Consider the following 25,813-nt stretch of genomic DNA (forward strand, 5'->3'; position numbering starts at 1 on the left):
TTCCAGGAAGACTCACCCACAAGAAAGAAAACAGTTGACAATTATTTTCTTGGTAGAGAAAAATGGGAGGGCCAAGCAGCAGGGGAATTGTCAAATGGGAAAATATGGTAGCCTGCAGTCTCAGCTGAATACCATGCCAGCTGTTGCAGAAGTTCTTAGTCTGGACAGGGTTTTCTTCAGGCAGTTCAGAGTCAACACAGCATGAGCACAGGACAGGAGCAGCTTAAATGAAAGTGAACATGTGCCCTAAGGCTTTTATAGCAGGTTCCAAGGCACAATAAAGTAGAACCACTTGACTTCATATTGTTCTCTGTCCATGTACAAGGTGGGGATCAAGTTGGGGGACAGATGCCTCCAAACAGCGTGGTCATCCACATAAAGAAGGAAGTTTTTAGAAATATGTGCCAGCCAATGTGATCCAGATGTGCTGCTTGTTTCTAGGCCTACAGTCTGTTAATGGCTATAGCACAGGTGGATAGAACTCCAGAGATTTATTTGTAACCCTCATCAACTCTAGCTGACATGAACTATGGTCAGAAATAGATGACAGTTGCAATTCAAAACCTCTGAAGACTATCATACTCCTTTTTGAGGACGAGAAGATAGCAAGATGCGCTCCAGTTTCTAAAAGTCAATTTGTGAGGTATGGGTGTGCAAAGCATTATCAGTAACATGCCACAATTTATAACAGATATGCCACAATTTATAAGTACACAGCAGACAAACTGACAAATAAAAGAGCTGGCGCCAGTGTCTGATTCAGTGTCTGATATCAGCTGTATTTCAGTGGATATGAAATGAGGGACTATGCCAGTGAACAAGCAGAACAGAATTACCCGTTATTATCTGCTCAAAAAAGTTTACAAAGAAGCTTTTATTTAGGAAAATATTCCCCCAAAGAGTATATATTAGGTATAGTGGTTTTAAAAGAGAATTAAGGAAAGTTACTTAAAACTTGCATATTTTAGGGAAAGTTCCAAAAAAGAACAAAATCTGAATTTTCAGCAGTTAAAAAAAAAGAATAAGAAAATACATGTTTTCCATATTTAGGATGATTCACTTATTCCTATTATCAATTCCTATTATCTATTGCTGTCCAGCTCATTTTGATTTGTCATTGGCTGTACTTCTTGACATGATGGATCAAAATTCTCCCTCCCAAATTCTGGAGAATGGGCTATTTATTATAAGTAGCAAATTCATTGCTCTCCTTTTCTTTGTTCCAATATTCTTTGTCATGTAAAAGAAAGTTCCTGAAGATTTTGTTTTCATCTTGCTGCAAGTTAAAACTCTTACAGAACTTATTTTCCAATGTCAGTAAGAATTGTCATTTTCCAATTGTCAACAATTCCATCATTTTGTTCTGTCCTTTCAGCAAGGAAATCCCCAAGCATCATATAACTTCCCACGCATTAGTCATATTTTTGTTACTTCCAATGATCCTGTTAGAGTGAGGTGTCACTTCTAATAAGAGACTATTCTCACAGAAAGTATTTTATTTGAATTGGTTTCAGTTGATGTTTTGCAAAGTGCCTTGGATTAAAAGCAAGCCTTCAGTCCTCCCATAATGCCCTTTATTTTCTTTGGAAGAGATGTGTGTATGTGTTCCATCCTATATTGTTAAGTGCTGGTTATCTGATTTTGGTGAATAAACAGCAGCAGAACTGTTGAGAACAAAGCAACTGGGATTCCAGCAACAATAATGCATTTAGGTCTGAATTGAAGTTATCAAAAAAATTGTTTGAACATTCTCAAAGTGTTCCCAGTGTCTTTAATATAACTGCCCTGGAAATTATTTAGTTTGAAAAGAAATGTCTGACTTGGACCTGCTTAGTTAAAGCCTTTAGAAACCAGTGGCCTTGAGAAGTATATTGTTGGAGTGGAAGTGGAAGAAAAGTAGCACAAGCAAAGAACATGTTTGTCTTAGTCCAGTTCTTACATAAACCCTACTCCACTGGATTTGATAGAGATCAATCTAAGGTTGCAGATGGGATTGTGGTGCAATACCTCATACTATCAATGAGCAGTGTTAAAGACTTAGGTTCTATGAGGCTGGGCATATTGAAAGAAAAGGCAGGCTTTTCATAAAGCAAAGATCACATTCAGTGAATTATCTTGCCATGTAAGACATCCAAGCAAAATTTTGGGGTGGGAGTAGACTGCACATTGCATTGGAGACATGTTCTCAGACTTAGACTGCCAGTTGTTTCTTTTCTTTTCTTTTTTTCTTTTTCTTTTTCTTTTCTTTTCTTTTTTTAGGGAATCAGTTATTTAGGCAATGGATGATTTAGCTGTGTCTGTTCACATTCTCTTTTTACTAGAAATAGTCTGCCTATTGTGGTTGGACCTCAGATTTTCTGCATGCAAATTATGTAGACTTGAGTACAACCTGCAAGGGTGGGTTCCTTCCTGAAAACCTTTTAGATCTGAATTTCAATCTGATTTGCTCACATACTGTGGAGCCTTCTTTTTGGCCTTCTTTAATGTTCTACCTTCAGTAGTATTGGAAGGGAGGTTTCATAAAATCTGATTTAATGAGAAAAAATGTTTCAGTGGCCAGCATGAACCGGAGACCTTAGAGCACGTATTTCTTCACTGTCCCTTCTGTAAGAACTTATGTGCTGGTATACTGTACCATCTTCTAGTAGAGATCAAGCTTTCAATAAGGGAGAAGTGGTCTGTTTTCTACTCTTGAGACCAGAACCCTGGTATTGAGAACAAAGTTGCCAAGTTCTTATCAGCAGCTATTGCCAATAAGAAGGTTTAAGGTGTCCAGACCTTAGAATGATGTCACAAGAAGTTCTTTTATTCATTTATCCAGATTTTGCTTTTATTTTATCTATTCTGTTTTATTTTGTTCTGTTTTGTTTCCTTCTTACATGTGTAAATTTTAATTGGAGGTCTAGGTGGTGGTTTCATTGCTCTTACTGTATTGAGCCTGCTTTTATGTGTTGTTTTAGTGTTGCAGTTTCTTTGCTGGTCACTGGAAATAAACAAACAGACAAACAAACAAGGTTGTGCTACTGATGTATGGCTGACTACCCTGTCAAGACTCCCTTCTTCAGAAGTCTGGAGTCTATTTTCAGGCAGCACAGTTCATGCATTTCTGTGATTCAAAGCACCAGCATGGGAAAAACTATTCTGTTCATGTTCAAAATGACCCCAAGCACATATTCTGGTGATTATTGGAAAGTAAGTTAGTATTTAAGCAATAAGCTAAAATTCACTAAACAGAGAAAACTTCTGGTTTGATATTCTGTACATGTCAGCCTGTGTGTGTATACGTGTGTGCATTCATACAAACATAGATGTAGACACAGACATAGATATATAGATATATTAGCGTCATATGAAGCTTCAATTCAAAGGGACTCTATTAAATCATTTTATTTGAATCAAATCTTCCAACTGAATTACCAAACCATTCTGATTGAATCAGGTATCTTCAAATAAATCTGCATAAATCTGAATTTTAGCTGATTTGTATATGCCTAATAAATACACAGTTATAATCCTAAAGAACCTTTTCATTACTATCTTTCAGGTGTAATAATGGGAAATTTTACCAAGCAGCTGAATGGGAAAACAGTTCAACATTATCTGTTGTGTTTCCTCCTTTTTGTTTTTATTACTTTCCAGGGGAATGTGACATTTTCCTGTTCAGAACCGCCAATCACTCCCATCACTTTTGAGAACTCCAACAGCAGTTACTTGCTGTTACCCGGCACTCCCCAGATTGATGGCTTGTCTGTCAGCTTCCAGTTTAGAACATGGAACAAAGATGGTTTGCTCCTGTCTACTGAACTGTCAGAAAATTCTGGCTCACTCTTGTTGTATCTCCAGCATGGCAGAATGATACTCACCATCCAGAAAGGAACAGAGAAATACGTGGGCCTCAGTGCAGGTATCAGTGCTTACCGGATGCACATTTCCTTCTCACTTTTATTCTTGTTGTTGTTAAAAAAGGATCCTAGTCCATAACATAGAAATGGGTTCCTTTGTTTTAAGTGGGGAATCCAGCCCCCAAACTGCAGTCTGTTAATCCAAGCATACACAGAATATGGTCTGCCGTATATTATAAAACTCCGGTTTCCATCAGTCTGACCTGCAGAGCCAATGTAGAAGGGTGATGGAAGTTAAAGTCCAGTATCTGGATGGCCAGACGCTGCCTGTCCCTTTTTGTTTCTATCCTTTCCCATGGATGGAATTTTATCCATTTTTAAAAAACAATTTGCTGCTTTGTGGTTGATATCACAACAAATCCTTGGTTTGACATTATTCTGAAGATTACTGGGATGCCAAGATGACATTTTAAAAAACACCCTGAAGCAAACCCTCCTGATATGCTCAGTGCTTAATTGTTGAATTCTAGAGGAAAAGCCTATCATTCTATTGCAGAAGCGTAAGCGTGCACGTAAACATACATAAGTGCAAGAGAGTCCTGTGACATCTGAAATACATATCCCATTATAGAACAAGTTCTTTATGGAAGGGCTCAGCTGCATCAAATACATTTCTACAATAAATTTATTCTTTACTACAAAACTTTGGCTGGAATCCCAAGTAGTTCCATGTTGCTGTTGTTGTTTCCCTGTTCCTGTCAGGGCCAGGTGAGGGACAACAGCAAGGAATCATGGATAAGCTATACATTATGGCCAGAGTAGAAGTCACGTCCAAACTATGAGGTAGAACTGAGGAGCAGACAAACCAAAAGCAACAGGTTAATACCAGAACTCAGGAAGTCTTTATTCAGGCAAAGTTGAGCAGGAATAAGCAACCTTCTTTCTGATCCAGAGGATCCAATAGCCTGCCATGGGCCTGGAGGTATTAAATTGCGTAAAACAGGTAGTAAAATGCTCCATTAAGTAATTCAGCATATGAGCAACTGGATATAAATTAAGTGTATGATAAAATCATAGAATGTGGGGTTGGAAGTTACTTTGGAGATCATCTAGCCCTGGAATCCAATACTACAGCATATTCAGTCAATGGCCATCCAGCCTCTGATGGCCTCCAGTGAAGGCAATTCTACACTTCTCAAAGCTGTCTGTTCAACTGTTGAACAGCTCCTACAGTTAGGATTTTTTTTTTTTCTGATGACCAACTAATATCTACCTCCTTGTAATTTAAACCCATTGTTGCCTCCCCCCCCAAAAAAAAAGTCTGGAAGAACTCCACAATTTTATATAACACTTGTTCAGACACTTGAAGACTGCTATCGTATCTTCTCACAGTCTTTTCCTCTCTAAACTAAATGTACCTAACAGCTCCAAATATCCCTCATTAGTCTTTTCTTTCTCAACTACAGTGCTCAGAACTAGATACAATATTTTTGGTGCAATCTAACCACATGCACAGTATGCTGTAGTGATGGCTTCTCATTACACACATACACACACAGCCTAGGATTGCATTTTTTGGGGAGGGGAGGGGAGGTACATCACACTGTTGGCTCATCACTAAGACATCCAGATCCTTTTCTCAAGTTCTGTTACCCAGCATGGTGCCCGTTTCCTATACTTACGCCTTTGATTTTTCCTACCCAAATGAAGAAATCTGTGTTTGTCTTTGCTGAAATTGAATGACTACAAGTCCGCACATAACACCTACTCAGCAAGCACTCTCTGGGGTACATCCTGTGGGCTTCACCAAGGGTTCCGGTTACTTTATTGCTGAGTATCCAGCAGCACTTGAAACTCATACAAATGCACCTCAGTTTTGTTCATAAAACATTTACTGGGAAATAAGCTTAACTGAAAATAATCAGATTCCCATGGAAATGTGCAGGAATATTTCAAGGCCAACATGATACAGCTAAAAAATAAATCAGATGGCTTCTTGAGAACAGATGCTATGAAAGTTCATGATAATCATGATTGAAGGCAAAATACACCCACTCTGAACCTTTAAAATCTCGAAGAGATCCACATAATTGGACAGTTCCATGTAACATCAGATTTCTGTCATCAGTGAGAATGCATATAACCAGATGAACAAGATATACACAATTATCCTGTAGAAAAAATATCTGTACAGGATGGCTCTTAATTACAGGCTAAGAAACATGGCAAGTCCTTGTTCACATTAAACATCCGCAACAAGGGCTTTGGGGGATATGGGTATGAGGTTGCTTATATCCTCTCAGTTGGGTTGATTAGGCAAGCTGGCATGCATAGCAACTCCATGAGTGCCTGTGGTATTGGGGCCATGCTGCATTTATGCCAACCACTCCGCCATTGGTATTGCCTACTGAATGGCTTTGTTGTTTCCTTGAAGGACCAGAATTATTCACAAACATTATCTCTTCCTTCTGGTCCCCATGTGAATGTTTATACTTCTTTGTTTCTTAGGCAACAATCTATATGACGGCCTATGGCACTCGGTTAACATCAATGCTAGAAGACATCGCATCACCTTAACTCTTGATAACGATGTAGCATCAGCTGTTCATGCTACCACCATTTCACAGATTTATTCAGGTCACAGCTATTATTTTGGAGGTAAGCTGGCTTCCCCTGCAACTGCAATGCAATTTTGCTTTTACTTTACTCTTTTACTTTACTCTTCTATTACTTTACTCTCTTTTAAGAGCTATCATGCTTTAAGTTTTTTTTTTGTTACTAAGATATTATATTGCTTCCTGAAAGGTTGAAGAAAAATGTCTATCATCTATCTATCTATCTATCTATCTATCTATCTATCTATCTATCTATCTATCTATCTATCTTATTTCTAGGCTGTTCAACTCTGGGTGGGTTCACAAGCTAAAAACAATTATTTTTTTTTAAAAAAAAATACAAGACAAAGCCTAAAACATAACCAGCATATAGAGGGAAGTTACCAAAAGGTAACTCCATTGCACCCACCACAAAAAGTGGAGCCCCCACCCCCACTCAATATTTATGCTGGCACGGCTGGCTGCCAGCCCACAAGACAGCAAGCTGGCTGCCTGCCAGACTCCAGCGATATGCAAATTCAGGCAGGACTTTTAGAAGCAAAGAGTCCTTTTTACTGCTATCTTAAAAGAGCAACTGTTAACATAGTGAAAGGCTTGGCAGAGGTAGAGACCAGGAATCCAATAAACTAACAAATCCAAGGGAAAAGACAGGAGACACGGTGAAGTGGAATCCAGAGTTCAAAGTGCAGCAGGACAAGGTAAACCCAGCAGAGCTGGGCTTGAAAAGTTGTTCCCAGCGCTTCCTCCCGGGGAGCGGGGCCAATAAATCAGCCACGCCGAGCCTCCGTCCAGAGCATGCTATGCATCAGAGTCTGCTCCCCCGCCAGCCCGCTACTTGGCCGGCCTATCTGGCCTGGGGAGCTCAGCCCACTGCTCTTGGCCCTTTACGGCCCGCCCCTGCTTGGGGCTGGCTGGGTGAGCCTCAGAGTGTGAGGGGCTGTTGGGGGGCAGGCAGGCGTCTGGGGGGCGTGCAGGATCTGCCTCAGCCAGAGTGGAGTCACAGGCTTCAGCCCAGCTGGGACCATCCCCTCCAGGACTATTATCCCTAGAAGCCCCTGGCTCTACTTCCTCCTCCTCCTCATCCAGAGACGCATCCAGCAAAGCCTTAATACCCATGTATTCTCAGGCCTAAGGTCACAATCAAGTTTTCAAAGAACATTGGAAGGCAAGCAAGGTGGGGGCCATGTGGATCTTTCTCTGGGGGAGGGAACGCGATTCTAAAGGGCAGGTGCTACAACAGAAAAGCCTGCCTCCTGGGTCTCACTGGATTATATTGTTTAATTGATGAGACTTAGAGTGTATAGGATGGGTAGACACTACAGGAGAGAGGCAGTCCTTTAAGTAAGTAGATCATGTATGGCTGGTTATCACTTATAAATGTTTTGGGGCTTCAGGTGTTAAAACAGTTGCAATATAAAGAGAAACCAAAATATATCACCTCCCTATGAAAATGTGTTAGCTTTACATATAGCTAGAGGTAGTTAAAATGAATGTTGTGGATCCATCTCTCCTGCAGATCTTCAGGTTTTAGTAGGTTTGTAATGGGAGAAAAGTTTTGTTAATGCTTCAATGAAAGCATATTTAATTTTGTATTTTCAAACCCATGAATAATTGTCATGTGTCATTTTGTGTCATCAAACTTACAAATAGTTATGATTCAAACTTTACTATTAATTAGAAATGTGTTTTTCTAATTAAAAAAAAATAGGGAAACCTTAGGGAAAATGTATGTTTTCTTGAAGATAATGTGGAAAATGCATTATGTTAGGGAAATTGTTTACAAAAACTTGTATTAGGCAAAATTACAAAGCAAAATGCATGCCTGGGGAAATGTACATCAAATGTCTACCAGTCAGCTTACAGAGAGTTCTTAAATCTGATGAAATAAATGTGATAGAGTCCTAAAACTGAAGAAATGTGGGAGAAAAATGGGCTGATGAACACACAGGAAGGAAGGAAGGAGGGAGGGAGGGAGGGAGGGAGGGAAAATTAATGTGAAATTGACATACTGTGTGTGCCCATCACTATTTCTCATGTTGTCTCAGGGAATATCTTTGGCAAGAGATGAAGTGCACAAGCATCAACTTTGTTTTCAGAGAAGGCATGAAGTATTTTGCTTCTCATACTTCCCCGTTTATGGACACCTTCAAGTTAATGTGGGACATACCATTATTTCTGTTCTTGAAATTTCATCTCAACAGCTCCCAAATGTACTGTCCTTTCTACCCACCATGTGTTCCCCAATCCTTGAGGCCAGTACTGACCAAAAAGGAATGTTCTTGGCTGAGAAAAAATAAGGTTATGTCCCCTTAGCCAATTTCATCTTAAGAGCTTTATTGAGACAATCATTGAAAGACCCTTTGGATCTGTACAGGAAAGGATTTTTTAAAACATCAATAAGAAATCACTTTTCTCTTGACTTTAAGTCTTCCTTCTTCATAAAGATTCTGATAAGGTCTTCACTGGTATTTCTCAGTCAACCCTCTCCCCTGAAACATTTTATAAACCTACCTTGTGCTTTTAAATGCATGTACCATCCAATTACTTATTACATGTTGTCTTTATATTAGCACCCACTCAAGGATTAAAAAAAAATGCATGCATTAAGAGGACAGGGAATTGAGACCAATATAACAGTTTCCCCCCCCCCCCCCCCCCCGGAAAGAAATAGTCATAGACTGGAGGTCTGGACTGGGAGGTGTCAGCCCTTCAAGCTACACCAGACTGGCTAATGCTACTTTTATTATAAGGTTATAGTAACAGAATCTTGCAAGTCTGAATGAGCTTCCCCACTCCATTTGTTTTCATGAGAACTAGGGAGGGGCAAACCTGAGACACTTTCTCAAATTACATTTCTGCCCTGCCCTCAGGTTTCTTTTATCTGACCATTGTCTTGGTAGTGGCTCTTCCTCCTGTCCCTCAAAGCCATTCCCTCTGCCCACTACAGGCCCATGATGCAGGAAATGGTTAAATCCTCTTTCCATTCTGCCACTTACATCCATTCTGATCACTTATATCCATTCTGATCAACAGCAGAAACATACTCCACAGTTACTATTTTTCACAAAGAAAGAACCTTGCATCTATCTGCTAATGGTCTTTAGTCTGCTGCAGCAGAGCAGTGAAGAGTCTTCAAGTGGCACTCTGTAGCACTATAGTCTTATTTTCCATTTCCATTGCCTTCTGTTCTCCAGACTGCTTCATAGATTGATAACACAGACAGTACCCTACAAAGATGCCATGCTTCAAGATACATTTTTTAGCTGTTAACCTTTCTTTCATGTTTTGACTAATCTTTTAGGCTGCCAGATCCCACATCACAATTGGGAATGGTAGCATTAATTGAGTTTTTCTCTGAAGTTTCTAGAATGGAAGCATTATAATGGTGCCTAGCCTTCAGATTTTGGAACTGACATTACAGCATATATTCAGACATATTTATCATTTCTCATTCACTTCTTCAGCAACTCTGTGCATGATCATTGGCTTTTAAATACTGTTTTTTTTTTAATCAGTGGATCTTGATAATGCCAAAGAGCCAGCATTGGGTTACTTAAATTCAGTTACTTAAATTTAGTTTGGGGCTAAAAGTCTCTGGCCCAAAGTCACCCAGTGACTTCCCATGACTTAGAAAGGACTTCAACCTTCAGCACTGGCAGATACAGGAGGCAAAATCTAGATATTCCAGTCACTATCCTCTTAAATCTTTGGCTCAAAGCAAATTTTGGAGAAGAGTGAGTAGGCTTGGACAGCCAAACCTTAATCCCTCACAAGGCAGAGGTGTTTTTGTTTGTTTGTTTAAATTCAAGCCATGCTACTGTTTATTTTCAAACAAATGTCTTTGTCTAAGGTGAGGCAATTTTAAAACACGAAGTGCCTTTCTCCTGCATTATTATATTGCCAATATAACATTAAATATAAAATATTTAATTTGAGGATTTTGGTCTGTGGCTGTAAATATATTTGTTGGGAGTGGACTTGGATGGCTATAATAAATTTAAATAAATAAAAATAAAAAGTATTCCTCCCTCCTCCCCCCTATCCCCAGGTAGATGTCCATTAGAGTTCCTTTGCTAATATTTGAGCTAGAGGTTTCAAGTTTGCTTTGTATACTTTTGCTTTTAAAGTTTGCCTTTATGAACGCTTGATTTCCAGTTTTCAGTGTTGCGTCTATGTTTGTAGGTTTATATGGAAGTTTCTGTGATTATAATCAGAAAAGATAGCAATAGTAATGTCATAATGAAAACATAGTTAACAAGCATTTTGCATTTGGGCTCGGTTTAGGCCCATATTTAGTTTTGCAAAGTCAGAAGTCCTACCCCATCCTCAAATGCAAAAACCAGCTATAGAAGAAAATGATATGCACAGCAATCTCTGCTGATTTCTGTGGAGTCCTTAAGGTTTGGAATTATGGCTTTCAAAAACAGACCTGTTGTATTTCTCAATAAGCATGTAACAAAGATCACAGCATTGGCAATCACTGAGTGCATTTTTTTGTTTGTTTTTGTTGTAAAAATCATTCTACTGGTGTCCCTTTAACCTCACTTTTGGTACTATACTAAAAAGGGCAGAAAAAAGTTTGCCACTGTTTAACCCTGTTTGCTCAAAGGATTGCTTATATATGTGAAGTTATTTCTTTTGGAACCCTCTTGCAGGATGTGGTAGCATTAGAGATTTCATTTCAGTCTGATCTTTGCACTTCTGATATTTCATAGAGTTTACTCTGTGCTCCCTGATTATATCCAGGGTGCACGATGCTATTGGATGACATTTTCATTTTCCCTCTATGCTTCTCTCCCTAAGCATAATGGTAGTTTTAGTCCAGATGCTGATATGGCTTCAACAAGCTGTCATAAAGCTCAGTGCAATTCAAACACCATCTTGAAAAAGATGGCACAGGGCATCTAAAGGCATAACTTGTCAGAAGGTGGCATGAAGCTGATACCAGAACATGTAGTAATTGTTACTTTATTGCTGCTATTAAGTAATTGAGGGGTTTTTTTTGGGGGGGGGGGTTCAGCCAAGCATACATCTGTTACTGATATAGCTTGCTAGTTGAGTGTCATGGGATAAAGTGGATTTGCTTGTGACCCACTCAGTTCAGCTCACCAAGTCATATATTATGTCTCCCTGACTTTGCAGCAACCTTAGGTTGCATCAAGAATAGGTGGTTTTTGATTATAGTAGGCCTATAGTAGATTAGCAGATTAACATTCAGCTAAACTGGTCACTAGTTGTAAAATAAGGTATAACTTGGTATTTTAAAATATTTTCAGCAAAGGCTATTGCATCATAACTTGTCTTTATCTCATCCATGATGCTCTAATTTAGATTGTTATTGTTATTGTTATTGTTATTATTATTATTCTACTGTTGCTGCTGTCTTGACTGGCACTCTTCGCATCTGTTAGTTTAGCTGTGAGTAACACATGTCACTGTTCTTGTACTACATCATTCCAGTCTCCCCAAGCTGTGGTTTTAACCTCTCTGCCCTTTCACTCTGAACCCCTAGGTGAGCCATTTTGAAAATCAGTTATGAAGTTACACTGTTTTATCAACAGTAATGAGTGGCTACTGTGAAAAAAAGGAGAAGTTGGAAAGAGAAGAGATAGAATCTAAATTCATAAGTCCATATAAGGCTTGCAAGACTTATATTCAATAGGAGGGGACAGCTTTGTGCCATCTAAACATACTGAGAGAACCACAACTAGAAAGTGCCAGGTTGGAGTGGATTATACTAGAAAAAGGAAAATGAGAAAGGAAGGCAATGGAGAAATAAAGGAGAAGTAAGTGAAATAAGATAAAGAGATGATCAGAGGAAAGAGGCAATAGGAAGCAGCAAGCTGCCATGATCCCCAAAAGTTCCCGGCATGATTACAAAACAGGCCCCCAATAGCAGAAACTGCATCAGACTTTAAAGGCTGGTTTTCTTCAATCCCTATATTAATGCCCAACAGTACATTGAATCTTTTCATGTCCATTAATCTAGTGTTTATTTTTGTTAATAATCAGCATATCTGCTCTCATTATAAAGTAAAACTAATTATAGTGTGATAATTGCTGTGCTTACACTGCTTCTATAATTATAGAGAATGTAAAATGAGCAAGAGAGTATTTTAATGGGGACTTTGGATAACTTTAGTAAACAAACTGGGTCTTAAGATTAATGTTCATCCTACAGAAAGGAAGGAAAAAGGAAACCCAAGATCTCCTTAAGATAAAGACGCTCTTAATAAGGGGTACATGTCACTTCCATGCATTTCAGTAGCTTATTGGTAAAGACATGTTTTGTAATCAGAAAATATCTAAGGTTTGATCTCTGGAACCTAAGAGAAAAAATGTCAATGAAGAGAGTTATCTGCATAAAATCCTGAAAACTGCCAATCACAGTAGATCGTATTGGGGTAGAAGGTGAAAGTTTTGTCTTGATATGAAGCAACTTTTTAATGGCATTTGTGAACAGATATTCTAAGTAGGTTGAGTCATGCAGCGCCAATCCATAGGATCCAACTGAAGACAACAAAGACCTTTTTTTTTTTAGTTCTGGATCATGATTTTTTATCTTAAAAAAAAGAATAAAGTTTGAACTTGCCCCAACACCTGTCATCTATCACTATTATTACCTGTTTACTTTGGGGGATGTTTCAATTTATTACTACAGAATTTGTAACTTAAATGCTCACATTGAGCAAGCAATGAAAGCACTAGAAATAATTATACTTTCCTTCTATGAATCCCCAAGCAAATAAATTATCATTTAAGTATTCTTCATCTCACTGTTTTCTACCTTCTCTGTCCCACAGGGTGCCCTGACAATTTTACCAATTTGAAATGTTTAAATCCCATTATGGCTTTTCAAGGTTGCATGAGGCTCATCTTTATTGATAACCAGCCCAAGGACCTCATTTTAGTTCAGCAAGGCTCCCTGGGGAATTACAGTGATTTGCACATTGATATCTGTGGCATCAAAGACAGGTAATTATTCTCCCTTCTTTTCTTTTGTCTTGCTGTTTTCTTTCAGCCAAGTGGTTTATAAGTACAGTTTTGCTCTAACTGGAAATGTTAATATGCTATCATTATTAATATTAGGTTTAACACAGTTGCTACCACAAAGCATCACTTCAAAGCAATGATAAATTGTGTGAAATACGTGCTACCTCGCTTTCTTTGGCAGTTTGTGAAAGATGGAGTATGCAAATTAAACCATGCTGTAGATTTGTGCAAGGATTAAATTATGTACCCAAAGCACGTTTGACAGCTTTAAAGTTTAAATAAATAGGAAAGCCATTGTTTGAATCATCTAAATATGCTTCCTTCTCAACTTGTTTTATTTGAATGAATTCTGGATTGCATGCTATAGTGAACACTGTATATTTTTAGAATAGAGGCAAAATAAAGTAATATTGATCTTGCTAGAAATCAAATTATTTTAGGAATCATCCTGAGAACCAGGCTGAAACATGAAAACAAAGATCCATCCTTAATTCACTGCTCTAGGATTATTGTTAGTAGCAAAGAGGAACTGCCTTCACATGACAAGATGGAGAAGCTTTAGGAAACTCGGTTATTTACTTTTAGCTCATAAATGACAAAGATATTGATCTATAGCAATTAGTCTAGAATTGTGAGCTACTACTTATTTATCAGTTTGCTTGAAGCTTCTATTGTTGTGTCCAATAACCACCAGGCTTAATGTAAAAATACATTTTAATTAAAAATATGAAATGAGAAACTAGCATCCTGGAAAGCAAAGTGCCAGGTACCAGTATAAACTTTGTTCCCAAGAATTCCTCTGGACCTTATAGACTCTATTGCCATTCTTTGAAATTAAAAAGGCTAATCACTGTGGCCTGGTGCTTTGGTTAGTAGTGTGCCCTTTGAAAAACAATCCAAAAATAAAGTGTTAGGAATACTTTGGTGGGTGACTGGAATCTGGCAGAAGCAGCATTAATATACAAGGTATGAAAACTGTCCTCTCCTATTGAATATCAGTCTTGCAAGCCTTATATTCCTCAGGGGGAATGTCACTTGGTTTACTTTTAGAAGCTTTGTTGGTACACCTTTCCTTTTTTTCCTATACAGTGTCATACTAGAGAGATTTGTGATTTTTATTAGCCTGAGCTTCATGCCCCATGTTTCACTTTTTCAGGCTGCATTGGTTTAGGAACAGTCCTGATACTAAAACCTGCATAAAGAAAAGATTCATAAAAGCAGCTACTGTAGTACTTTTAGATATGTATACTGAAGGTCTTCGAGGAAAGAAATGTTCAGTGCTGCTTGCAGGACTGGTTCTTTGCACCCAGTCTGGAGTGTCCTTACCATGCACTGAAAATCTTTAAGGCTGGTCATCTGCAGTGCATGCGTCAGGCAATCCTGCCTGGAAGCACTTCAGCCTACCCTGGAATAGGAACATTAGCATCATTGTTGCTACACTTTGATAAAAAGGCGCATCCTCATCATCAAAGAGAATCATGCTAATGTAAACCTCTCGAAACAAACGTAATGTTGCTCTATCATCTGTCTGTCTGTCTGTCTGTCTGCAACTGAAAGTATCAACTGTATACTTTGACTCAATGAAGCTTCGATCAAATCATCTCAGTCAGAGCAGTTGCAAAACAGCAGAATGAAACAGATGGCTTCAAAGCCCTTCACAGACTTTCAAAGCGCTTTGCAGATCCAAAGGTTTTCCTGCTGCTTCTAAGTTTGCTGGAGAAGGTATACAGTGTGGCATCTTCACTTCCAGGTATAGGTGCCACTGGAGGTGTGAGTGATGTGTTGGGCTCTTTGATGCTGACAAAGGGAGGTGCTGCACTGAAATATGTTTTGGAATTGGCTTGGGTGTGCTGGTTGCTCATCCTTAACTCAACTGTGTATTTTCCTGGGATTACATGGCTCCTATGTGAGCCCAGGAGTACATGTGGCTTCTTTAAGGAGGTATTGACAGATGTGTGTTTACCCATGTCTGTTCCAAGGCAGCTTTTCAGCTTTGGACCAAAAGTACTGCACATCCCTGTAGTGGTCTATGAATTTTATCCCTGCATTAAACTCTCTTCCTTTCAAGCTCTTTTTGGGTGGCAAGGCTTAGGTTGGCTTGGGCTTCATGCAGTTCATTGGCTCTCAACATCTTTAGCACTTCTTTAACAGCTTTGCTGTCTCTTGTAATGGAAAACACAACTGGGAGTTCAGTTAAGCTTTTAGTATCCCAAATAGGACAGCCAGTTTGGTGTAGTGGTTAAGGGATCAGGCTAGAAACCAGGAGACTATGAGTTGTCTTCCTGCCTTAGGCACAAAGCCAGGTGGGTGACCTTGGGCCAGTCACTCTCTCTTAGCCCTAGGAAGGAGGCAGTGCAAACCACTTCTGAAAAAGCTTGCCAGGAAAACTGCAGGGACTTGTTCTGGCAGTCTCTGAGAATTTGACACAATTGAACAGATTAAAAAAATAATAATAACCTGAATAGGGGCTCAAATCAAGTATGCATTTTTGGTCAAATCTTTTAAATTATCCATGATTAGGGTATGATTATAGGGATGCGGTGGCACTGTGGATTAAACTGATGAGCTGCTGAGTTTGCCGATCGGAAGATCAGCGGTTCAAATCCGTGTGACGGGGTGAGCTCCCCTTGCTAGTCCCAGCTCCTGCCAACCTAGCAGTTCAAAAACATGCAAATGTGACTAGATCAATAGGTACCGCTTCGGCAGGCAGGTAACGGTGTTCCGTTTAGTCATGCCGGTCACATGACCATGGAAGTGTCTACAGACAAACGCTGGCTCTTCAGCTTTGAAACAGAGATGAGCACTGCCCCCTAGAGTCGGACACGACTGGACTTAACATCAAGGGAAACCTTTACCTTTACTTAGGGTATGATTACATCTCTCAGCAATGAGTGAATGATGCCAGGCTAACAAGTGTAGAGTTTATTGTTTTTAACAATAAGAAACAGCAAAGCTATGGAGACTGTTCTCTGCTAGTCTCATCTCTGTGGCCTATCTCTGTGTGGCATTGTATCTAACTGAACCAGCCTTCTTGTCCTTCTGCTAATCCAACCACTATATTTAGTTAAAAGGGCTAAACATGACAGCTATGCCAGCTTTCCTGCCAGCCCTCCCCCCCACCCAAAAAGTGACCAGATGCAGCAAAGCACATCAACTCACAAGGGCAAGTTAATGGTCATGTTCAGTGACATACCAGAAAAGCAAGTGACAAAGTCACTTATTTTTTGAAAAGTTTTTGAGAGTGTTTAAATTGGTATTACATCTGTGCTGTATTGGTTCAGCACAACTAAGGCTGTCTTCTGGATAATTTAGAGGCTGCTGTGTTGTCATTTCATCTTACCTTTTTATCTCTGCCTTTAAAAGGGTGCAGGGGAATATTTCAAAAAATGTATTGCAATGAAACCTTTAAAAAGTACAGCTGAAACTAGGCCGAGTTAATATCTTCAAAGGTTTTACCATCCCTGCTATTTTCATCCCATTCTGCCAAAAAACAGAGCAGCTAAAGGCATTTGGAGGTTGCTCCACTATAGCCTATGGACATTTTTTTAACCCAGCTTAAAACCTTGAAGAACTCAGATTGAATCAGTTTGCCTTGAATCAAAAAAATAACTGAATCATGGCATGTTCAAATCTTGAATTTCCCATGTTAATCAAATTGGGGCTGATTCATACAGGCCCACTATCTTCCATCTATGTATCCATCCATCTAGTATCTCTCACAGTTAACAATGGGAAAGAAATAAGAAAAAGTAAATATGGAAATGAACAAACAAAAATAACAGTATTGTTTTTATCTCTCAGGAGACTTTCACTGACCCTGTTATGGTTCATCTTAATTTAGATGCAGTTTCAGAAAGTTTCGCCTGAGTAATTGAAATTTATTATCTTTTAGACATAACAGCATTCATCTCAAGAACGTGTCCTTTTTTGGCATGTGTGTGTGTGTATTTCACAATCACAGAACTAATCTTTGTGAAGCATTTCCATTGTTTAAACTGGAATTTCTTCTCCTGTATATTCTGAACATCTGCTGTAAATTTTGGCTTCATCACTGTGTGGATGATTTAAAAAGACAAACTGAGCCATTTCAGGTTTTCAGTGAAGACAATTTGTATGTCTTTTAATGAATTTTCTATTTAGCTCAATGGTATATCCAATGAATGTGAATGTGAATGCCTTTGAGGCATACTTTATATACTTTAAATAGCAGAGTATTTTGAGAAAGGCTAGTATTTAGAGGCTAGTGTTAGCATTTACAGTATAAAACTAATCCTAGGAGTTCTTTCAGTTCAAAGGAGACTTTGAGGATCACTACTGTTACTGTCTCTGTAGAAAACTAGGTGGGACACATCCAGGTCAAATAAACGGAAACACAGGAACAAAATTGTCTTTGTGTGTGTGTGTGGAGGGGAGGATGAGAGTAGAGCAATGTCTCAGAGAAAGTTCAGTGCTTTTTTATTACCTTGCATCATTATTATCAAATGTAAAGATTATGGCTTGCACATTAAAAAAAATAGAAGATGGTTCAGATTTCAGTATCATGATGAAATATAATCCAACTTTTCCAGTAGCATTAAAAACTGAAGCAGCATTAAAAAGTGAATCCCAGGGATCTCAGTTTTATGTATTGACCTGTAATGTAGCCAACGGTTCCCATTTTTTTCCCCCTTTAAATGGGTCACTATCTTCTCATTGAAAGCTTTCATGGACTGCGGTATAAGAAAGCTGTTTTAAGCAACATCTGTGGTTACGATTGTGAAGGGAAAGGTAGAAGCAGTTGCTTTTCCTTGCAGGGAGTGACCAAGGTCTGTTCTTTAATTTGTGGGATGGGGGTAAGAGCCCTCCATGCACTCACACTCAGCAGTTGGCTGCATCTGTTACTTCTTGTTGCTCTGGATCTTTTCTGAAGAAAGGGAGAAACAGCAGTAGTCACCTCCTGCAGAGAAGGCAACCACTGTTGTTGAACTCTTCCTTCAACGTTTAAATTGGGCTCTGCAGGCTAACTCAGAGAGGCATGTTGTGGTGGGTTCTTTTCTAAGAACTGGAGAATGAGAGAAATAAAAGTGACTGCCTTCTACGAGAGAAGGTGACTACTGCTGTTTCTTTATTTAACACTTAGATTGGTCTCTACACACTCACTTACAGGTTTCTTTTCCTCCTTTGTGAAACTTGCTATGGTCACCTGATAATTTCTGGAGAATAAAAGAATAAAAAGAACTTGTAGGAGTGCATTAAAGAAAGTACAACAGTCCCGTTCTCTTCTCCCCCATTACTACAGTTCTTTGTAGTCAAGTAATATTCTGGGAAACTCGATCAAATATACTGTTTTCCTGAGTTCCTATTCTTGGCCTCCATGGTGGGCTTCTCCTTTTGATCACTGGATCTTTATTTCACAAGCTGGATTTTTATTTTATTTATATATTCATTTTTTACTTTCATATACAGTATATAATTTTTATTAAATAAGTTTTTTTTTTTTTTCACAGAGTAAAACAATACGAATTTTAAGTTAAAGATAAGAGAAATAGAGAAAGGTAATAGAAAAGTGAAAAAGAAATAAAGCAAAAGAGATAGAAAAGAAGGAAAAAAGAAAGAAAGAATAGTAAGTGGCTTCCACTCTTCTTAACAGCAGTTATAAGTACATTTATATTTTACCCTCTCTCTCTAAGGTTACGTCAATTTTTCCTTCTTACCCTTTCTAATAATCAAATCCATAAACCATCAGTTTATTTATTTTTTCAGCAAAAAGTCCATAAGGGATTTTTTTTTTTTTAAACTTTCAATAGTTGGCAACAGATTTGGACCCAGTTCAATCCCAAATCTTGAATGTTGGGCTTTGGGATATTATGTTGTGTCAAGGACTTACATGCACTGTGACATTAGATGTCTGATGAAGCTGTATTGCCACACCTTTCTGCAGACTTGGCTTCTCTATGGATCTTTTGTGTTAAGTACCAAGGTCTGCAGTGGGGGAAGACAGAAGGAATGTAGCTGTGGTGTGGGGAGTTGGTGAAATTGTAACTATTTTCTATGGCTGGAGTCCATGATCATTCAGAATTTGCATGGACACATAGCTTGTAAGCGTGTTCAGCCAATCAGCTTGTATAACTTTCCACTCAGTACATAAAGATTTCAGAGGCATCCACACATATGGGGTCATGCAGGATTAGAATTTGGATGTGCATCCTGTTAAAACATCATCTGCAGGCAAATGTCTATAGAGGAACCAATTGTCTTTTTCCATCCTAACTTCACGTCTTTAAACTCTCCAATTGCATCTGATTCTACCGGCTAGTTGACTTTCCCAAATGATACTAATATGACCTATTATTCTATGCTGGTTTCTATTTTCAATCATTGATCTACTCATGGTTCTGTAACAGCCCCATGATACATGCTTTAAAATATTTTTTTTAAACATATTAGTTACAGACTCTAAAATCTATGGTGTAGCTTTAATCATTCCTGGACCTCCTTGCTGCCTGCCTTCCTGTTGTTTGCTCTGAAGTGTAATTTCAGACTTAACTTTTTTTTTCCTCTCCTTACTACTCTTTCACACACTCATACTATTTGCTTGTGTGTTTTATTACAGAAAATAGACCAGAGGGAAATTAGATCCTACTGAAAGCTAAGAAAGAAAAAGGGAATCAGGAAAGAATAAAAAATGGAAAAAAGTGTTATTCTTGCACATTTCAGCTCTTCTCTTACACTTAATTTGTAGAATGTAGCTCAGATTATTAAAGTATTTTCCTTAAATGAGATTGGCCATAGAAATGAGAGACTTTACTCTCTAATTATGCCCCATGTGTTTCAATTTCATTTATTTTATACCAAAATCAAATCCTTTTGCTTGGGGTTAGGAAGCAAATATTTAATAATTTTCTGTCCCCTGAAATAATTTGCTTGCAGTAAGCTAGGAAAAGCTTTCTAAGGACACTTCTTTGTCATCCTTCCTTATCTGTGGTTATGTTGACATTATTTCCTTGAGAACTGCAATATTTATTCTGCATTCATCCTTTTCTTTTCTACACTACAAATCATGGTACCTAAACATGCCATGTTCATGGGTCATGGTCAGGGCCATGATCATGGAACTTGTATTATTGCTGCTCCTCAGCTTCATAGAAGACCTAAAAGGAGCTTCATTCTGATGCATTGCTTCTCTTGAGCAACCTGTGTGCATGAACTGGATTGGCATCCAGTGAAATGCAAGCAGCTGAACAAGGTCTCATGACCCTCAATTGTCAAGGGGTCATGGGCTTCATATCAGGAATGATGAATAAATTGTCTCCCTCCTACATACCTATGCAAACTCAAGAAGGTTAGATAAGTAGATTTATTACAGAGAAATAGGATTCCATGCATACATGTTTTCTATCCAACATCTAGGGATCCTGTATTTTTGTATATATATGTAGAGTGTCATGAGTAAGGATGGCGAGCAGGGGGCTCCCACCCAGACTGTCAAGCGCATGCGTAGCACTGAGGAACTGTTCAGCCATTCAAAGAGACACAGATCGGGACCGCCTTAACCTTTGGGGTTTATATGGCTGGGTTTTTCCCACGCTTCCTCAGTTTGTTAGGATTCTTGTTAAGTACTAGTAATAAATATTAGAGACCAAGTCATTGTCTCAGTGTGTTTCCTGGTAGTTAGGACATAGAGAATCATAATAGCCAGTTTGGTGTAGTGGTTTAAGGCATCAGGCTAGAAACCAGAAGACTGTGAATTCTAGTCCTGCCTTAGGCATGAAAACCAACTGGGTAGCTTTGGGCCAGTCATACTCAGCCCTAAAGAAGAAGGCAATGCTCCAAATATTTTGCCAAGAAAGCCATATGGACTTGTCCGGGCAGTTGCCAGGAGTCAGGACTGACTTGAGGGCACATAGATACAGAGAACTACAGAGCTGACCATGGAGAAGGTATGTGAATACCATTAGCAAAACAGAATCCAGCTTGGGAAAAAAAGATAACATAAGAAAGAAACTTAAATTTGTCCCACTTTGACTCTTTTAGATATAAGAGGGAAGGAAGGAGAAATGCTATCAGGCTTTCAAAACTGAGGTCAGCACTTTGAGGTGGGCCAAGTCAGGAAATGGACTCTACAAGAAACTCTGGAAGTCTACTTTTATTAATATTGGCTATAATAACAGAATCTGGAAAGCCTGATAGCATTTCCCCTTCCCCATATTGTGTCACATTTTCATCATGTGCCCTCCCTTACCCCTTCTGTGAACATCTATATCTGGAGGGTACAAAGTTGAAAGCGAGTCTGTTTTGAATGGCACATTTTACATCTGATTATTCAATAAACATTTTTTGCAAACCCAATTACCTGAGACATTACTTATTAATTCATTCATTCGATTTATATGTCATCTTGACAAAGCACAGTGTATATAGAACTCCCTCCTACATTTTTTATCTTTACAAGAAGAGCCCTGTGGCATATGTGGGCTGAGAGAGAGTTATGGCTCAAAGCCACTTAGTGAACTTCTATGGCTGAGGGTAGACTTGACTCAGGACCTTCCTTGTCATTGTCCAGTACTTTAACCACTACAGCATACTATCATGGATGAAACTCTACTTCAGTGTTTCTCAATGTTGGCAACTTGAAGATGTGTGGACTTCAACTCCCAGAATTCCCCAGCCAGCCATGCTAGCAGGGGAATTCTGAGAGTTGAAGTCCACACATCTTCAAGTTGCCAAGGTTGAAAAACACTGCTCTAGAGTAAAAGATATCACTGAAAAACTATATGTGAATGGTTTTGCTTCCCAAAATTAAGAATTTTGAAGAGGTGGTAAATAATGTTTGGTGAAAGATCTCCTTCCCCTAGTTTAATTAAATGCAAATAGAGTGTTAATCTGTAAGTTCAACTGTGGATCTAAGACAAGAAAGAAATATTCTTGCCTCCTATTTCTTCCAGTCCTTTTCTCTTAGCCTATTGCTTCCTTTATAAGTCTAGCAAAAACTAACAATGCAATTTCATCATTATCATTATCATTATCATTATCATCATCATTATTATTAATTCAGAAAATGGTTTAATTTTTTTTAACTATGGGAGAATTCTGCCCCCACCACCCTCTCACAGACTTAATATTCAATGGAATTCTCCCCTTTCCATTCCCAGAAACCCTGACAAACATGATAGCATAGAAGATAATAATGTCAGATTCTTATCTCAGTAGAAATCATCATCATCAGCAGCAGCAGCAGCAGCAATAAATATATTAGGCACCCAACAGGAATCCTTAGATCAGATTGTTGCATTGTACAATGGACCTTTTGTTTGTTTATTTAACTTACTATATTGTTGACTGCCTTCTGTATTATTATTATTTTTATTATTAAACAGATTTTGCTCATGCCCTTAGTTTTTTTCTCTCTGACTGTTCCTAGAGTGTGCTTGATAGGGAGAAACAGGCATTGCTAGCATTCAGAGAGCTGAGAACTCCTTCTGTGATAATTATCTGGTAAGATTTTATTATTTGTCAAAAAGAAGAACACTGAAAATGAATCAACCAAGCTAGAACAAGCTGGGAGAAAGAATGGTGACAGAAGCCACTAGTTGTAATAATCCCATGGAAAGGAAAGACTTGGATTCTTCCCTTTGCACACTTCCTCTCTGTCTTTCTCTCTCTCTCTCTCCTGCCAGAAGGTTACCAAAGAAGGAATATGTTGTGTGACACATTCAGAGCATCCAGAGACCTTCCCATGAGAAACTGGGAACTAATTTAAGAATATAGGACTCTAAACTACAGCATTATAGCTATATTTGTCTCTTTAAGCTGCCCTTGGGCATAGCCCATGCTTCTATGCCTCGGAGGTGATGATGCAGCAGCTAATTCCTGCTTGAAAGCAGGATGTATATATTCAGAATCTAAGGCGGAAGTAATTTGAGTCAGAGGCAATTACACTGAGGCCCTCAGCCATAAAGTAGTACAGTTGAAAATGGCAATGAGATACTCTGCTTTCTTCTTGTATAGCTCTTGCAGCAGGATGAAAATCCAAATATTTTATATAAGTTATGCAAAACATGTTTGGGGCAGTTCTCATTTTATTTGATGGAAAATAAATTGCTTTCTATTTTTTTTTCTCTTTCAAAGCAAAAATATTATTGAGGGTGAGAACATGGGATTCTTGCACTTTCCTTAGTTTTGATATAGTTGGGAGACCTGTCCTTCATTTGACAATCATCTGAGTGATCCACATCCTTACTGGCTTCCTAAACTATCTTAGGTGCTAAGCACCTTAAACTTTGAGAAAATGCTATTATGGTTAGTAATAGGAAACAATTCTTCCCATAGACCAGGTTTTCCCAAACTGTGAGGTGTACCTCCCTTGGGGAAGTACAGATAGAGTCCAGGGGAGGTATGAAGAACCTTTTAGTTACATTGTTACAATAAATCCACCTTTTCCCAAAGTTTCATTGTATTGTTTTCAGTGTTCTTTTGTGTTCATTTTGGTGTTTGGATTTTTAGGGGAGGTGTGTACATTAAGATTACACTAAAGGGAGGTGTGATGGCAAAAAGTTTAGGAACCCCTGCCATGGAATAAAGCCCATTCTAAAGTTTGAGCTTCATAACAATCCCAGTGACATTATTGTATATATGATAGGACAAAATACTTCCGTGCAGCCTCTGTGTGACCTCTTCTGTTTCCTCAAACTTGGGATATACATTTTCCAAGATGCCATACCATGCAAGTAGGAGTATCTGGTGTCCTGGAATCCCCAAAGCAACTTTGGCCACAAATGTTGCTGCATGTTAGTTTTGTTCAGGTATTCCAAAACCAAATGCATGGAAGAAAGATGAGGAGACATGCTCCAGCCTCCCCTCCCCCCTCCAATAACCTGGTTTTGATAGAGAAGATCTGAATAAAAAATGTAACCATATTCAGGTGAATATAGATTCGTCTATCCTGAATTGGCTTCCATTCTAATTCTGTGGAAGACTATTTCCCATATCAGAGTGTCAATGAATGTAATTAAAACCCTTCTTCAGACCTTCTCCCTCAATACAAGATTCTCAAGATAAAGGAACAGTACCATCCCCATCCCCATCCCCATCCCCATTTCTGCCTCTATCTCTGTTTCCATGCATTCTCTTTACGAAAGCCTGAATAGGCAGTGCTTGTTACAGATCATGTCCTTTTCTTTTTTACCCTGAGTCAACCATCTTGTAGTTTTTGAAGCAAGCTAAGAAGGTAGCTCTCAGAGCACAATATTGATGGCACAGGGCAAGCTTGTTATGAATCATGACTGAAATTCGGTAGAGCTTGGGTTCATCTTCTAATGTGCACAAGGGTATGAACATTCAATTATGAGGTAATTAGTTGAATAATTGTGAGGTTATTGTTGATAATTAATTTACAATATGAACTATATTACTGTCCTGATGGCAATTAAATTATAGCCATCAGAAGAATTGCAAAGCAGGGAGTTGTATTTAAATCAGAGGTAGGTCTGTCTTAGCAAACTCCTAAGTCCATACGGTTTTGTTGTTGTTTTTCACAAAAAACAAAGTAAGCACATGTGTTCTAAAAATCACATTGAAGGTTCCATTATAAATTTTGCTAACTAATTAAACAAAAGATCAGGCAATTTGGGAGAAACAATATAGTGCATATAAGGTAAAGGACTGGGGCTCATAAGATCCAGGATCAATTCCCTACTTGGTCAGGGAGCTCACCGGGTGCCTGGATCAGTTACTCTCCCTCAGGATTGTTAGAATGAGAAATTGGAAGGAGACAACCTCATTCTTTACCTGACTAGGTAACATAATCTGTGCTAGTGAGTGTGGGGTTTGCTCCCTGTTGACATACAGTAGCTTGCTCTGCCAGTCCTGGTGGGGGTATGGTTTTCTCCTTAGTAGTTGCTTGAATAGGGCATCGCTTCCCGTTTGATTGTCCACTTGATTGTTTGTCTCCTTGGTAGTCCCTTGACCGGGGTACTGTTTTCTGCTTGATTGTTTGTCTGGGGTTAGTCCTTTTGCTCTATTGCCAAAGTAACCCAACCTCCCACAGGGCGAGCTTTGTAAGAACATTAGTCAGATGAGCACAGACGCACTGCAGCAACCCAGAACACAAGAAGGAAACAGACCGCCTATACAACATTTTCCAACAAAATGGATGCCCACCCAACGTTATCAAAAAGTGCCTGACTGCTCAACCCACTACAGCTCAACCAACACAAGCTATGAAAATGATAACATTACCATACATCAGAAACAACCAACAGACTATTACAACCACATGGCATCACCCTAGCACACAAACCAACTAAAGCCCTCCAAAGCATCTTAAGCAAACCAAAGGACCCAGTAGCCCAAGAAGAAAAAACAGGAGTCCTCTACAACATACAA

General features: G+C 38.8%; 1 protein-coding gene across 1 annotated transcript in view; it reads left to right on the plus strand.

Moving 5' to 3' along the window:
- CNTNAP5 (contactin associated protein family member 5) overlaps positions 1-25,813 on the plus strand; it is a 317,159-nt gene that overhangs the window by 118,986 nt on the left and 172,360 nt on the right. Inside the window, exons 8-10 of the mRNA XM_063309182.1 lie at positions 3,640-3,904; positions 6,351-6,500; positions 13,261-13,432. Of these exons, the coding sequence (XP_063165252.1) occupies positions 3,640-3,904; positions 6,351-6,500; positions 13,261-13,432 (587 nt within the window). The remainder of the gene's footprint in view (positions 1-3,639; positions 3,905-6,350; positions 6,501-13,260; positions 13,433-25,813) is intronic.

Source organism: Candoia aspera, chromosome 1 (assembly GCF_035149785.1).
Source record: "Candoia aspera isolate rCanAsp1 chromosome 1, rCanAsp1.hap2, whole genome shotgun sequence".
In the NCBI taxonomy this organism is placed as follows: domain Eukaryota; kingdom Metazoa; phylum Chordata; class Lepidosauria; order Squamata; family Boidae; genus Candoia; species Candoia aspera.